The 13,892-nt window shown below is 39.6% G+C and overlaps 1 protein-coding gene across 3 annotated transcripts in view; it reads right to left on the bottom strand.

The window, feature by feature from the left end:
- Positions 1 to 13,892, bottom strand: part of CAPN7 (calpain 7) — a 291,586-nt gene that overhangs the window by 220,137 nt on the left and 57,557 nt on the right. The window contains exons 3-4 of one of the 3 annotated variants that reach the window (XM_086942071.1): positions 5,086 to 5,243; positions 1,796 to 1,863 (exon numbers count right to left, since the gene is read on the bottom strand). In XM_086942071.1, the coding sequence (XP_086798197.1) occupies positions 1,796 to 1,863; positions 5,086 to 5,243 (226 nt within the window). Of the gene's footprint in view, positions 1 to 1,795; positions 1,864 to 5,043; positions 5,248 to 13,892 lie in introns of all 3 variants that reach the window. The other 2 variants (XM_086942073.1, XM_086942072.1) reach the window with 2 other exon arrangements.

The following is a 13,892-nucleotide window of genomic DNA, read 5'->3' as shown; positions in this document are numbered from 1 at the left end:
TTTTGGCTTGCAGATGACGTTATCGACCTGTAAAACGCGGTTAGATCTCCTTCTAGTGTAACACAAAAACAACATTGCGATTACCTGTGTGCCTTGGAATATAACATTTTTGTATACTTGCAACTATAAACCACCTCAGCTTTGAGCAAACAAGTGTCACGTTTTCAACTGAAAGTGGGTTTATATATAAAAAAAAAACTAAAGCTTCACACAACAAAAAATGTCGGAGAGTCAGATTACTGATTTCGAACATAAAAGGAGATGCTATTCACCAGTTATACCCTCAGTACTGTAGGTCATTATGGACTCTTACTTTCAGTTTGACAATCATGAACAATCTTAAGGAGGATGTAGAGGGCATCTAAGTTTCCCACCTTATCAATACACAATAATATTCTCCTGATAAAGATAGCCTGTTTCTAGTAGGGCAATGAGAAGACAACATCACCCAGATTTAACGAGGAGAGAGTAGCGTAAAGTTCCTTTGGAGAAAAAAATTATATATATTCATTTAATTGAGTTACTGTTATGGATGCATAAATTCCACCTGTTGGAAAATGCAGATTTTTACATTTTACACATTGGAGCCAAAAATCCAAAGCCTAATGTTATGGAGTACTCTTTGGATGCTATGTGAATCCCTAAAAACTAAAAACAATATTTCACATATGGTGTAATCCTAGGAGACAAATTTCTGACTATCTAGCGCAGGGCTTTGTCCATCCGGCCTAAAATAGAAACTACGACTAAGCAATACGTTATCACAACTGTCTTTTTATGAATGGTACTTTTAATTTCTTTGCTGCCATAGCACTTACCAAGCATAAAAGCAAAGACAAAGCTGGAAACTAAGTGGAGATCATGTTTATGCAACAGGAGAGGAAGTAGGCAGTCAGTCTGTCTCAGTGAAAAATATTGAAGTTAAAGTTGTAGTCCAATGTCACTCTTATTTAGTAATGCAGCTTGTTATGTGAACAATGTACTCCCAATTACCACTAGGCACAAGCCATAGAGAGGAGGGAAAAGATTTGATGAGTATATTACTCGGAGATGGATCTTAAAAGCCATCATGTAAGTAAACCGTTTTTTCTGTATCAATAAAATCAACAGTTCGCAAACAGCTCTCGAATCACTTGACAATACTTGTGACTCTGGTCTCAGCTTCAAGCCTAACAAGGAGGATTTGTTTTTAGATTGAGGCAGCACTGTGTGGGTAAGCACTGAAGGACAGGTGGCTGTATCAGACCAGACATTAAAATAAAACATAAGACTCTGGTACAGCTGGCTTGGCATGGCTTGTCAAAGGCTAATCTGTGGTATTAAGGCCAACCTTCATGACAGTGGAGACCTGGTCCCTGAGAAGTGGTGGAAGTATGCTAGGAGTGGCATTTTTTTTATTTACTTCCATCTTACTTAAAACATAACGGAGCGGAACATTCAACATTTTTTAATTTCCTCATAATATTCCACTACGATGAATACCAAATAGCCAGTCAAAACGAAACACAAAGGAAAAACTTGGTGTGAAAAAATAAGTTAACAGTGAACCATCTTACAATGTCTACATATCCACCAAGTAAGCACGGGATCTGGTATAAAAAGGTGACACACAGCTCAAAGAAATGCAACCAGTCTATGAAAGTAACAGTGCTAATTTTAGATCCGCAAATGCCCAATGGACACAGTGTACAAGAAGAGAATCTGATCTAGTTAGCATGGAATGAAGGTAAAGTGCATAACTAAGTATACAGTGCATGCTAAACAATTCGGAACAAGCATATGCAAGGTGACTTACCTGTCTAAGGCCTGGCGAGCCAGCTGCTTCAGTTTCATTTGCAGGGTTTGATCGGAAGTGTCGTTCGACTTAAATGGAGAAGAAAAGAAAAAAGGTCTGAAGCAGGAGGACTTCACAGACCATCACCGCCAGACACAATCCCAATCCATGAAGAAGTTTATTTAAGAATTCAGGAGTAAGGAAGCAAAGATTGAACAGCAACTATAATTTTCATTGCAGTTATAAATAATCCCTAAAAGCTGGCAACCAAAAGATGTAGCTTAATTTTATTAATGTGTATTCAAATCAATACAGAAAAAACATTTGTATTTATATAGCTTGTGTATTAAGAACAACAATTGTTACCAGGCAAAAATCAAATTATATCATAAAATTAAACATTTCAATAAAGCAGAGCATCTAAATCAAAGTACAGATTGAGCCTGTGCAATTACAGAACTATTGGATTGTTTGTAACTATAAGTTTAAAAATACAGGATTCACGGATCAAATAAAGAGTATGTTTATGTTATGCTTAATTTAATTTAGAGATTTATTTTTTAAATGATGATGCACCAATTGGTAGTGACAAGTCATTTTAAAGTACATAGCCCTCTTGTGTCACCCAGCAACTAATGCTGGAAAGGAACGGGGTTAAAAAACACATTTCACAAACTAAAGGATCAGTGATTTGTAGGAAGCAGTTTGGAGGCAAACACATCAAAAGCCAAAATTACGATATAGATGACTAAGCAGCAGTATATTCAATTAAGAAGTGGAGAAGCAGCAAAGCACACTACAAGGAACCGTCTAGTTTGCAAACACAAGGCCTGAGCATCAAGCAAGAGAAAAGAGGGTAAGACATACAAACTTGGTGGAGTTATATAATGAAAAACAAGTTCTCTGGTAAGTGAGAAGTTCAATTACTTGGCTTAAAAAGAAGTACCTGTAACCATTTCAATCTCACTGTACTCATAGCTCCCCAATATCTCAAAAGTTCTCTCAATAATTTACATTTCCAATTTCTAACGTGCATTATTTGGCTGTGCTGAATGATGGTCAGGTGGGTGCAGAAACTGAACCAAATACTGCCTTTTCTAATAAATCTTTGCACTTCCATTACAGAAGTTGAGCTTTACGGCCTGGACTATCTACCTAAAATGGAATCAACCCCTTCACATGACTATTTTCCTACAAATGCTAGATGATAACAAGGGCAGTGCCTGTTCTTTTCTTTTAATAAGCAGTTTAACTATATGACCATATTTTCAAACCTTACTTGCAACCATAAATACACTTCTCGTTGGAAAAAAGAGCCTGCAACTTGCCTGGACTGCACCAACCTTTTGTCCCTTGTCATGAGGACAGCAAAGAAGCCAGTTCTTCTATAGCAGTCATTTCTCTACAGGATAGGATGACATGAAGTGTCAAGGGCTGGCATGCAATTGCAAGAGCAAATTAGGGAACTAGAGACGTTTTTCCAAAGCCTTACTTTGAAATTAGCAAGAGCCCAGCTACAATTCCACCCTTCACAATGTTCATGCAGGGAAAATGCTAAAGAATTGATGGTTCCCAAACTGGAATCATAAAAATAGTGTTAAGCAGGCATCATCAGCGTGGGTCTGCAGCCCTTCTTTCAATGGAACATGTATTCTGCTTGCAAATAGTGTGAAAGGAAGGATAAAAGTTATTTGTGTAGGCCAGACTGACCGGTTATAGGGAAGATTTCTCATACTTTCCACTTCTAACACTGGAAATGTAATTTAGTCAAAACTATATTTGTAAATATATTCATACTTGGTCGTGTGACAGAACAACGCAGGGACACACACACAATGTATTTGTGGGGCAGACCCCCACATCCCCAAATGTACCTTAAATGTATGGTAAAGGTATAAGTTGTAAAAGCATATGCGTTCTAAAAACATGCATGGTAAAGGTACAACATGGTAAAAACCTTGTTGTAATGGCTGTTTCCCTTCATATTTATATTTGCTGGTCACATTCCAATGAACACACCTGATGGCTGTGCACAATGGGTTCTTACTTTGGTCACGGGCCAAACTACAGGAGAATACATCCCTTCTAAAATCATAAAAACACCCATAAAATGGTTAAAGTGACTGGGTTCTTTGTTTATGATGCAAAACATAAGAACCACAGTAACCTTAACTGCTGCATCTACGCAGCACATATTTCTAAACATCTATAGTCGCTTATCTAAACAAATAGATAGACAAAAGGAGAAGTGTGGCTCACTGCTTAGAGGAGGCAGACCTGGAAGTAGAGGTCAGCCTGGGACCAGGGTTCAATTCCCGGCTCGGCGGGGTCTTGAGTCCTAAAATGTCCATGGACTCGACAATTCTCGCTCCGGTGCCTACTCGATTCACGGGTTCACACTCTGCGACTCTGGGCAATAGCTTGCTTAATCTCCACAAGGGCCCCTTGCGGCGGGATGCCTGGCTTTCACCTTGCGGATACCCTGCTGGGGTTATCTCACAGGGGAATACCAGGACGGGTTCCCTAAGCAAGCGCTTAGAAACCGCTTGGTGATTTGCGCTATATAAATTCCTGTACATTTACATTTACAACACTATAGGAAGCATTCACAAGCAAACTAAGCCGAGTAAGAACTGTCTACTAAATTTGGTGAACCTACTCTCAGTAGTTGTTTAGTTCTTTCTAAACCAACAAACCTCTATATAGAAGGTTGAACGGCAAAAAGTTATTTTTCAAGCCTGCATCAACTTTAGACCTGTTGATGAAGAAATATTTTGGAGAAAGGTTTCTGCAGGTTGATCGCTGGGACCCTAAAATCATGAATTCCCCAAAATGCTCAACCTTAATTATAGAGGGGAAAATGCTACCTCTGTAAGGAAATACATATTTGTATTTAGTGTTTCTCTGATGTTTGGAGCAGACCACAGGTTTTTGTTAAGATTGAAAACGCTTGAACCCCTGACTCAACATTAAATAATGACACAGGAAATTAAGGCTCAAAAGCTATCTACACTTTCTAACTAAACATCGAATTTTCATAGGTTCAACACAGCTCTAGGACACACACAGAAAACTTTTAGATAATTTTTTACCCATGAATTTCACGTCTATCTCTGCTTTGGACTTTTGTTCATTTTTATCTATTCTTAAACTTCAGCTTCACTGGAAATAAGTCCTCGAGAATAATCTTATGTTCCAACAACAGGTACAACGTTTTTAGCCGGAGTCTATGAACACATTCACTTGATTTAAGGGGAACAATTTCTTACCAGAACATAATTCCACCAAGCTAAGCTGAAGATTTAACGTACTGTTTGCAAACACAGTTCCACAGCCTCCGAGTACAGCTCAATGGCCTCTTCTGCATTCCCCTGGTCATCTTCGTCAAACGCTTGAGTCACCAGAAAATGGGCCCGCTCAAGATCAAGCTGCTGCTTCGACTTCAAGGGATCCGAATTCTGGGCCTGAACTACCTCAAAAGAGAAAATAAAAGTAGTTTCATAGATTTTGTATGTATGCAGAGATAGGGGCTTGCCAACAAGAGCAAAGAGCTGTCCAATATTTGGCAGAATAAGTGATCATTAAAATAGGATGATTTACACATACTTTTAAGAACGACTTAAGGACATTTTATGTGCACAGATTCTAAAAAGGGCATTCATTATTCATGTAAAACTGTTCAACAAAGAACATGATGTTTTGTGGCTGATGGAATATTTGAATTTTACCCGAGCACATGAAAGCCAAGCAAATGAAATAGCCACCAAAGTGTTGGTGTTGTAAGAAAAGTTGTAGGAGTGAAAGTGACAAATTTCCATAGTATAGGAGACAACCTCAATTGTGCCAAGGTACGTGTTTTATCACAGCAATCACATTTTGCAATCCTACAACCAGGAAGGTCAACCTACATAAGTGGACTAATACGAGGAAGGGAAGGGAAGACAATAACAGAAAACACCATTGCCCACATGCATCAAACTCCCGTTTTGCGATTCCAAATTTGCGATTTTTACCGAATCGCAAATATGGAATCGCAAAACGGGATGCATTATTGTAAGTGGATAATATTTGCGATTCGGTAAAAATCGCAATTTTTACCGAATCGCAAATATTATGCGAATTCCAATTTGGGATTTCGCAATTCCCATTGATTCCTATGGGCCAAAAGGCCCATAGGAATCAATGGTAATTGCGAATTCGCAAATTGGAATTCGCAAAATGTTGATGCATTCCATGGGTGCAGAGGGGGGTCCAAAGGACCCCCCCCTGCACCCCAGAAATGTATTTCAAAATGGATGTTTCACACACACATGTCCTAAGGACATGTGTGTCTGTAACATGAAAGTGTTTAAAATGCTAATTTGAGCATTTTAAACATTTTTCGCAAATTACCACGAGGTTGAACCTCGTGGTAATTTGCACTTGCAATCTTCAAGATCGCAATTTTTAAAAGAATGATGCATTGCATTTAAGGAATCGCAAAATTGCGATTCTTTAAATGCAATCGCATTTTTGAAAATCGCAAAATTAGCGATTTTCAAGAAAAAGCAATGATGCATCCCAAAAAGCATTTTTGGAATCGCAAACGGCCGATTTTAAGGAATCGCACCGTTTGCGACTCCAAAAATGCTTGATGCATGTGGGCACATAACCATGATATACCATAATTTTCACGTTGGCCAAATAAACTTGATCTAAAATACATCTAACCTATTGTTTCTCACTATAAAGCCTACATACAAGCATTTTCTTTTTGTCACTGTAAAACAAAACCATCTTCTTATTACTGGATATCTGATTTGTGATAGTTAGACAACTTCTTAAAAACTATAGGTAGCAATAACAAGACTACCTACCACATACTACAATTTTTTTTTTACCCCCTCCAAAAACCATTTTACCGCTTTAGATTTCACTCCACAACATGGTAAAATGTATGTCAAAGCTGCAGTAAGTAGAGTGCACTGGCTGGCAAATTAGCAGTGCAATCACGTAAAGTCATGAAGTAACAAAATGTACTAAGGGCTACCCAATATTCCTAAGATCGTGGTTATACAATAATTATGTTCATGCAGTGGTCCCTTTGGGTTCATTCATAAAACATAAAAGTTTAAAGCAACAATTAATGTAATGGCCTATGTGCATGAACATCATTATAAGCAACAGATTACGATCAAGCTGAGCTGGATATATTCACCACATAAACTGAGAAACATTCAAGAACATGTTTATTCTACACTATAGGATGAAATTTGAAAGGATGGTACTCAGAAATGTTGAATCATTTAAGGATCAGAGAAAGGATATTTGCTACATCTCCACATCTGAACATTGCATCTTGGACACATTACGCATTAACCGTGTTAATGTCATCAATCCTGCAGTCAAGGGTGGCGTATAGTTGTGCAAAACATGTCTGACTATCGCCAAGAGATGAGACAATTGCCTGCCACTGATCACTTCCATACATTATGAGGTGACCTCAGAGCTGAGATTTGATCATTTATATCCAGACTGCGGCGCTTTTGTTGATAAAACGTATTCTATTCTTGGAGGCTAGCTCTCTGCTGGGTAACGTTATATGTGTTTACAGTAGTTTTTATAGCCATGGATACTGCTTCCTTTAGACAAAGCCATGCATATTCGGTACAGCGCCTGCCTATATGGATAGAGTTACTTGTTCATTGCAATACTCTTACTCTGCAAGATGTTACTACCAGGGCAAAGGCACTCTGCCGCTCTGAATTACCACCTCCAGGCACATATTTACTTTCTTTGACTTCAAACTCAATCCTTGCTTTACATAGAAGGGCGAGCCAAAATCAATTTGTTTATATGGCTGTCTCTTGCACCATTCTTTTTCCAATTGGATAAGATGAAGATTTCTCCATCTTGATTTTGCAGACATCATTGCCTTTCTTAACACACAAAAAGATGATGGGAGGAATGTTAGCACAGGGTTTAAACCACTAGCAAGGTAGCATTCCAAACCATCTGTTTTTAGTCTACGTTGTGACTCTAGAGGCCACCTTACACAAATTAGTACTGTCCCTCCCCCACATGGGAAGAGTCCATCTCGAACTGCCAGATGAGATGCCATCCTGCCGAGAACATAAACAACACAAAAACAGTTCTGGCCTTGTTAGGCCTTCTCAGTGTGGTACTAGCCACTCTGGAGTGGCTAAGACCATGCCCAGCCATGGGCCCCTTTCCTGCTGTGCCATAGGATCCAGGCTATACCCTGTGAGTAGCCAGATGAAAGTATATCAAAAGAAACAGGTCATTAATTTTTGATTAATATATTTTTGAGAAACAAGTTGGAGTATTATGACAGACAAATTAGCATTTTTCTTGACAAATTTGTGTTGGAGAAAAGAAAAGGAAGGCATTTTGCCAAAAAGAATTAGATCAATGTAATATACAAGAATGTTTTTCCCTACCAATGAGCAATTGGCACAGTAAGTGGAGAGAGGGATCAAGAATAACCCGCTTATATGCAATTTTCGCCTAGCAGGAGAAAGTGAAAAGGAACAGACATGTAAGAATTCGAAACCTACAATTAATTTTCCATCACATCTGTCTAGTTGTAAATAAATAAAACAAAAATATATCCTGAAGAGAACTATTCTTACACAGCTTTTTTGTCAAACTTGTTTTGACAGGTTTTTCCACCTAGAATGGCTGACCAAACAAAAGCTGCTATTGCCCTTCTTGATATTTTTCTTTCCCTTCAGGTTGCGTTTCGACTGCAACACAGAGATAGTTATAACATGCGTTGTCAAGTGAGCAAGGCTCCACGGAGCCGAAACGTCATATATCTGCAACAGTTGATTACAATTGCACTAACTGGATGGTCCGTGTCGTCTTTCCGGCAGGATATATATATATTTCATTATTGATATATTTCATCATCAAAATTGCCCACCGCGTTTCGGATTGGGGCAATTTTGATGATGAAATGCAGCATGCTGGCTTCGTTTTGCCTCACATATGGTTTTTCCTGATGCGAGTGCGCTTAACTTGTGGACAAGGTGAAACTGATATATATATATATATATAATCTCCTACTGGCGGTCGCCAGTCGGTAGTTATAGTTAGTATCTACTTTCCATAGGAAATCCGCAACATTCTAATGGGAATAACTTTGGCACCGGTGGACGAATCTTTGCGAATTTCTCAAAGTTCGTGGCCCGCTCCGCTCCTTCCCTGAAAATGTGGGGGGGATTCGTCAAGCGGGGGCTGAGATAAAAGGGGGGTCCCAAAACGTGTTTTCCCCATGTTAATTTCCATAGGGCGGTTGGCCTCACTTTTAGCCCGAACAGCTGAATGGATTTTCACCAAACTTGGCAAAATCGTAGGGACTGGTAGCCCGATGTGCCTTTGCTATGTCTCAAGATATGTGCTACAGTGGATTTTGAGTAATTTAGCTTAAAAAAAATATATATATCTATAAGGGCGCTCCGGTAGCGCACCGGGGAGCGCACCGGGCGCGCCACGCGACTTGCGCACGGAAAGCCGATTGGCTCTCGGGTGTCTGTAAACATTCCAAACAGTCCAGAGCGGCCGCCATCTTGTGTCTTGGTAAAATCGAGACACAAAAGGTGGCAAAAACAAAGGGGGAAAGGACCATAAGGGGGCAGAGTAGACCCCCCCTGACCCCCTAGGTTTGATGTGGGGGCCGATTTGCGGGGGTGGGGGGGGGAATTTTACTGACATAAAACCATTGAAATTCCCACGTTATAGTTAGTTGGACTCACTATAACTGGCGCGCCTGCAATGCACTGCTGATGATGTCACAGATTACATCACTCATGACATGGCCAGTGACATCACTCATGACATCACTGATGACATCTCAAATGACATCACTGATGACATCATCCAGTGAATGTGTATCTTTCTGAAAAATAAATATTTTTTATATATGTATATCTAAAGGTTGATGGAAGAATAAATGGGTAAATAAATGTCTAAATGGATGTTTTTTTGTGTAAAATTGATTGGTTAACTGACTTATTAAATTTATCTTAGTGAATACATATATTAGCGAGTAATGTTTAAATATCTGTATCTGTGTCTCACTTTGTGTATAAGTGGCTGCATGGGTTGGTGAGTAGCTACATGAGTGTGTATATGGGTTATTAGTTGTTTTTTTGAGTATCAGTATCAGTGTCTGTATGGTTCGGTGGGGGATATTACTTAGAGCACAGATGCATGAATGAGTGACTCACTATTTGTATGTATTTTGAAGACAGCATGTGTGCAAGACTGTATGGGTGGATGATTGTGTGTATGGGTGGGTTAGTGAGTATGTGTTTTTATAATTGATTGTTTAAGAGAGTAAATATGTTTCCGTTTATGTAGAAGTATGTGTAGTGGTGTGCATATAGCAGTATAATCAAGTAAATTGTTTTTTGATAGTTTATTTGCATGTGTGAATTTGTGTGTGAGTAAATATATGGATGAGTATTAGTGTGTAACAGGATGTATAGGTGTATGAGTACATATGATGAGTAAGTACATGCATGACTGACTATATAGAACTGTTGGTGAATGAGTGGATGTGTATGTGGATGTTGGAATTACCTAATAAGTTGTTGTAATTGGTATTGGTTTCTCCTTTTTTAAGAAAATGTTAGTTTCTATTTTTGAATGTGTGTGTCAAAGGTTATTTTATGCTGATAGGAGGTCTGCCACTTTGTCACAAGGATGTTGTCATCAGTGATGTCATTTGAGATGTCATCAGTGATGTCATGAGTGATGTCACTGACCATGTCATGAGTGATGTAATATGTGACGTCATCAGCAGTGCATTGCACGCGCAAGTTATAGTGAGTCCAACTAACTATAACGTGGGAATTTCAATGGTTTTATGCGAGTAAAATTTCCACCTAACTATAACTGGTGTGAAACCTATGTTTTTTTTCAGTGAATTTATATATATAGTGAAAGTTGGGGTTCAAAGCCGTCAAGGTTTAGGTCATTGAGCCAGGTTGGTATTGTATGTTTTAATTCTTGGCAACCAAAAGGATTTTGTTGCTTCGTTGGGTTGAGACTCTGGTGAGTGCTGGACATCTAGGTACAGATGGTGTTCAAGCAGTGTTTGAGGCGATGGATGTTTGAAGCAGAGGAAACTTTCAAATGTAATTGTGTCATTGGCCTGTTGTACATTCTCAAGCAGAGTTGTTTACTATTGGTTCCCCCAAAATATTCCTTCCTATCTTCTAACCCTCCTTTGGACCTTGCCCCTCCGCCGCCTGTAGCTAGTCATCGCCCACCCTCAATTACCATCCACTCTTACCTTCCCTATGTGTGTTCCCTTTTTTGTCATCCTCTTTTTCACTACCGGGTGGTATGATAATAAAACAATAAAGATTAAGAAACACTAACAAGCCTTCATACAATTCCTATTGTTATAGGAACTGTAATAAGTTTTTTTCCTGGGCTGGAATTTAATCCTGGTACAAATACTGAAACCCAAGCCTGGTACATCTTTCCACTAATTCATTCCCTATTCATGGATCTAATAAAGTGGGTTAATAATTGGGTTCGATGTGAGTACAGCAACAGGATTATGGCTTACCAGAGTAAAATACAGCTTCAATAATACAAACTTGAGCTCAACCCTGTGTTAGCTATGTCACAAAGCAGACAGGTTTAACTTAGGACAAGGTTTGAAGTTTTTAGCAGCAGCAAAACAGTTAAAAAGTAAAAGCACAAGATTATAAAATATGCAACCAGTTTTAAAAATAGAACCATTTCGTTCAGAAAATGCCACCCAAAAAACAATAATGAGAACTGGAGATATGAAAGATATAATAAAAAGTAAAGCACCAATTAGAAGTGCATGGTTAACAGGGACCTAGGCACGATATCAAGCTGACCATGATGAAGCATAGGTTGAATATTCTAAGTGGGTTCGTCTTGGTCAAAGAGGTTACCTTCTGTTTTTGTAACTGAAGTTCAAATCTTCCAGCAGGGCAAGGTTGCAGGAGGTATCGGGCTCAGTTCTCTTGAAGCTGGACAGCTGCTGGTAGAAGTCACCCTGAAACCAATGGTTTTGGTCGGGTCGGGAAAGCTTCATGCAACAAAATTCAAAATTTGCACCTGTCAAAGTTCTCTCATCAGTCAGATACTTTTCACATCTCCACCTGGGTTACTTGCGTTCTAGTTGGGGGAGAACCTGGCCTGGCGATTCGGGCGTGACTGTTCCCATTGGAACAGGGTGAAGACTGATTTGCATATGGCTGGGTTCAAACTAAGGTGACATATTGTGCATAAGAACAATGGAGTGGGAGGCAGCCCCAAGTAATTACTAGTGGCTGAGATTAATTCAAGAGTTCCATCCTTAACTTTTGTACACTTAAGAAAAAGAAAGGCATTAATTAGAAGTTACAATGCACATTTCAAAGAGAGTGCACACGATTTCAAGCAGACCATGGTGGAGCATAGGTTGGATATGCTAAGCGGGTTCATCTCAGTTAAAGTTGAAATCCTCCAGCAGGGCAAGGTTGCAGGAGGTATCCGGCTCAGTCCTCTTGAAGCCGGATAGCTGCTGGAAGAGGTCCCACTGAAACCAGTTGTTTTGGTGGGGAAAGCTTCAAGTGACAAAATTCTAAATTTGCACACGCCAAAGTTCTCTCCTCAGTCAGAACTTTTTACACTTTCACAGAGTCAAGATTTCTACTTTTGGACTTCGTATTTATTAATGAAGTTTAAAATCCTCCAGGGGGGTAAGCCTAGAGCTGTATCCTGAAATTGGACACAGTTGCCGCAAGGTCCAGCTGAAGCTCAGATGCCAAAATGTTCTATGTCCCAACTTTTCAGAGTTTCTGGAAAGCTCCCCTTGGTCACATCAAAGCCCCCAGGATCTCAGGGATAGCACTAGGGAGAAGGACTCTCTCCAATAAAGGCCAACAGCAGAGTCCAGGTCCATTTGTAACTGGTCAGGTGGAAACATCGGGAAAAAGGCCTCTTGCAGCTTGTGGAGTCCCTGTAGCCGCACAGAAGGTCAAGTCAACTGATCTCTGGAGGCCACATCTCTGCCCTGGGTACAAATGGGAGGCGGTCCAGCCCTCTACACAGGTCATAGATAGCAGGACCAGTCCACTTCTGTTTTTCCCCGGGTCCAAATTTATTCCTATGAGATCGGGAGTGAGGAGTCACATTTGTAGGATTGAGTAGCCAGTGGGTCGGAGTGAATCCTGGACACTTCCTAAACAATGAAGAAAAATGATCCCAAGAGCAACACTTTCAACTTTGTAGCACATCCGGTTTGTCTTACTTCAAACTATCTCACAATGCACTTTCTAAGTAAAACCCTGGATGGCACTGCCTTTCTGCCCTTTGGCGAAGAATGGTCTCAAGCTGGTGTCAAGCTGCCCACTGTGTACCTTGGAAACAAATGCTTTTCTTACGCAGGATTCCCTTTACACTTAACCAGGAATTGGCAGACCTTGCCCTGGTTCCTTTCAAGTTAATTACGTTCTTGATCCCTCACAAAATCTCCTTCCTGAGCTGAAAGGGGGCACATACCTCACATTGAAGCCTTCCTGTCAAGAGGCTCAAGCCATTGTTTTGTCTCTGGAAGCAGTTTTCAAACCTCAATAAGTGGAAATACTAACATGGTCCAGCTGCGGGTAGGCTAATTATAATTAGCCTACTGGAGTTTCAGGCAGACAAAGTCTCACTTTTTAAAAGTAACTTTTCCTAAATATGTATTAAAAATCCAAATTCACCACTAAACCAGATTTTAATTAACAAAAATAGTGACTGATTTGTTTTTCTCATAGGACAGCTACAGTCCATTACACTGAAAATAGCTTTTGGGGGCTAGTCACTGAAAGTACATATCAATATTAAATATTTGCATTTACCACTCTTAAATACTAGGCATCGTTCCGAATATGCTGCAAGGCCTACTTAGTGGTGACTTTAATACTTAAAGTAGGGTTCTTTATGGCCAAACAGGTTTATTTTTACAGGTTCACCTGCAGGTTTAAAGGCTGCAGCTGTCAAGACTTAACATGCTGGCCAGAAGCCATATTTTCTTTGTCACTATAATAAATGACCCATTAAGTGCAGCAGCCCACAAATTATATTTAACTTTCAATGTCAA

This window comes from Lissotriton vulgaris, chromosome 10 (assembly GCF_964263255.1).
Source record: "Lissotriton vulgaris chromosome 10, aLisVul1.2, whole genome shotgun sequence".
In the NCBI taxonomy this organism is placed as follows: domain Eukaryota; kingdom Metazoa; phylum Chordata; class Amphibia; order Caudata; family Salamandridae; genus Lissotriton; species Lissotriton vulgaris.
The sequence above is the reverse complement of the archived record's forward strand: the minus strand, read 5'-3'. Positions and strand labels throughout refer to the sequence as shown.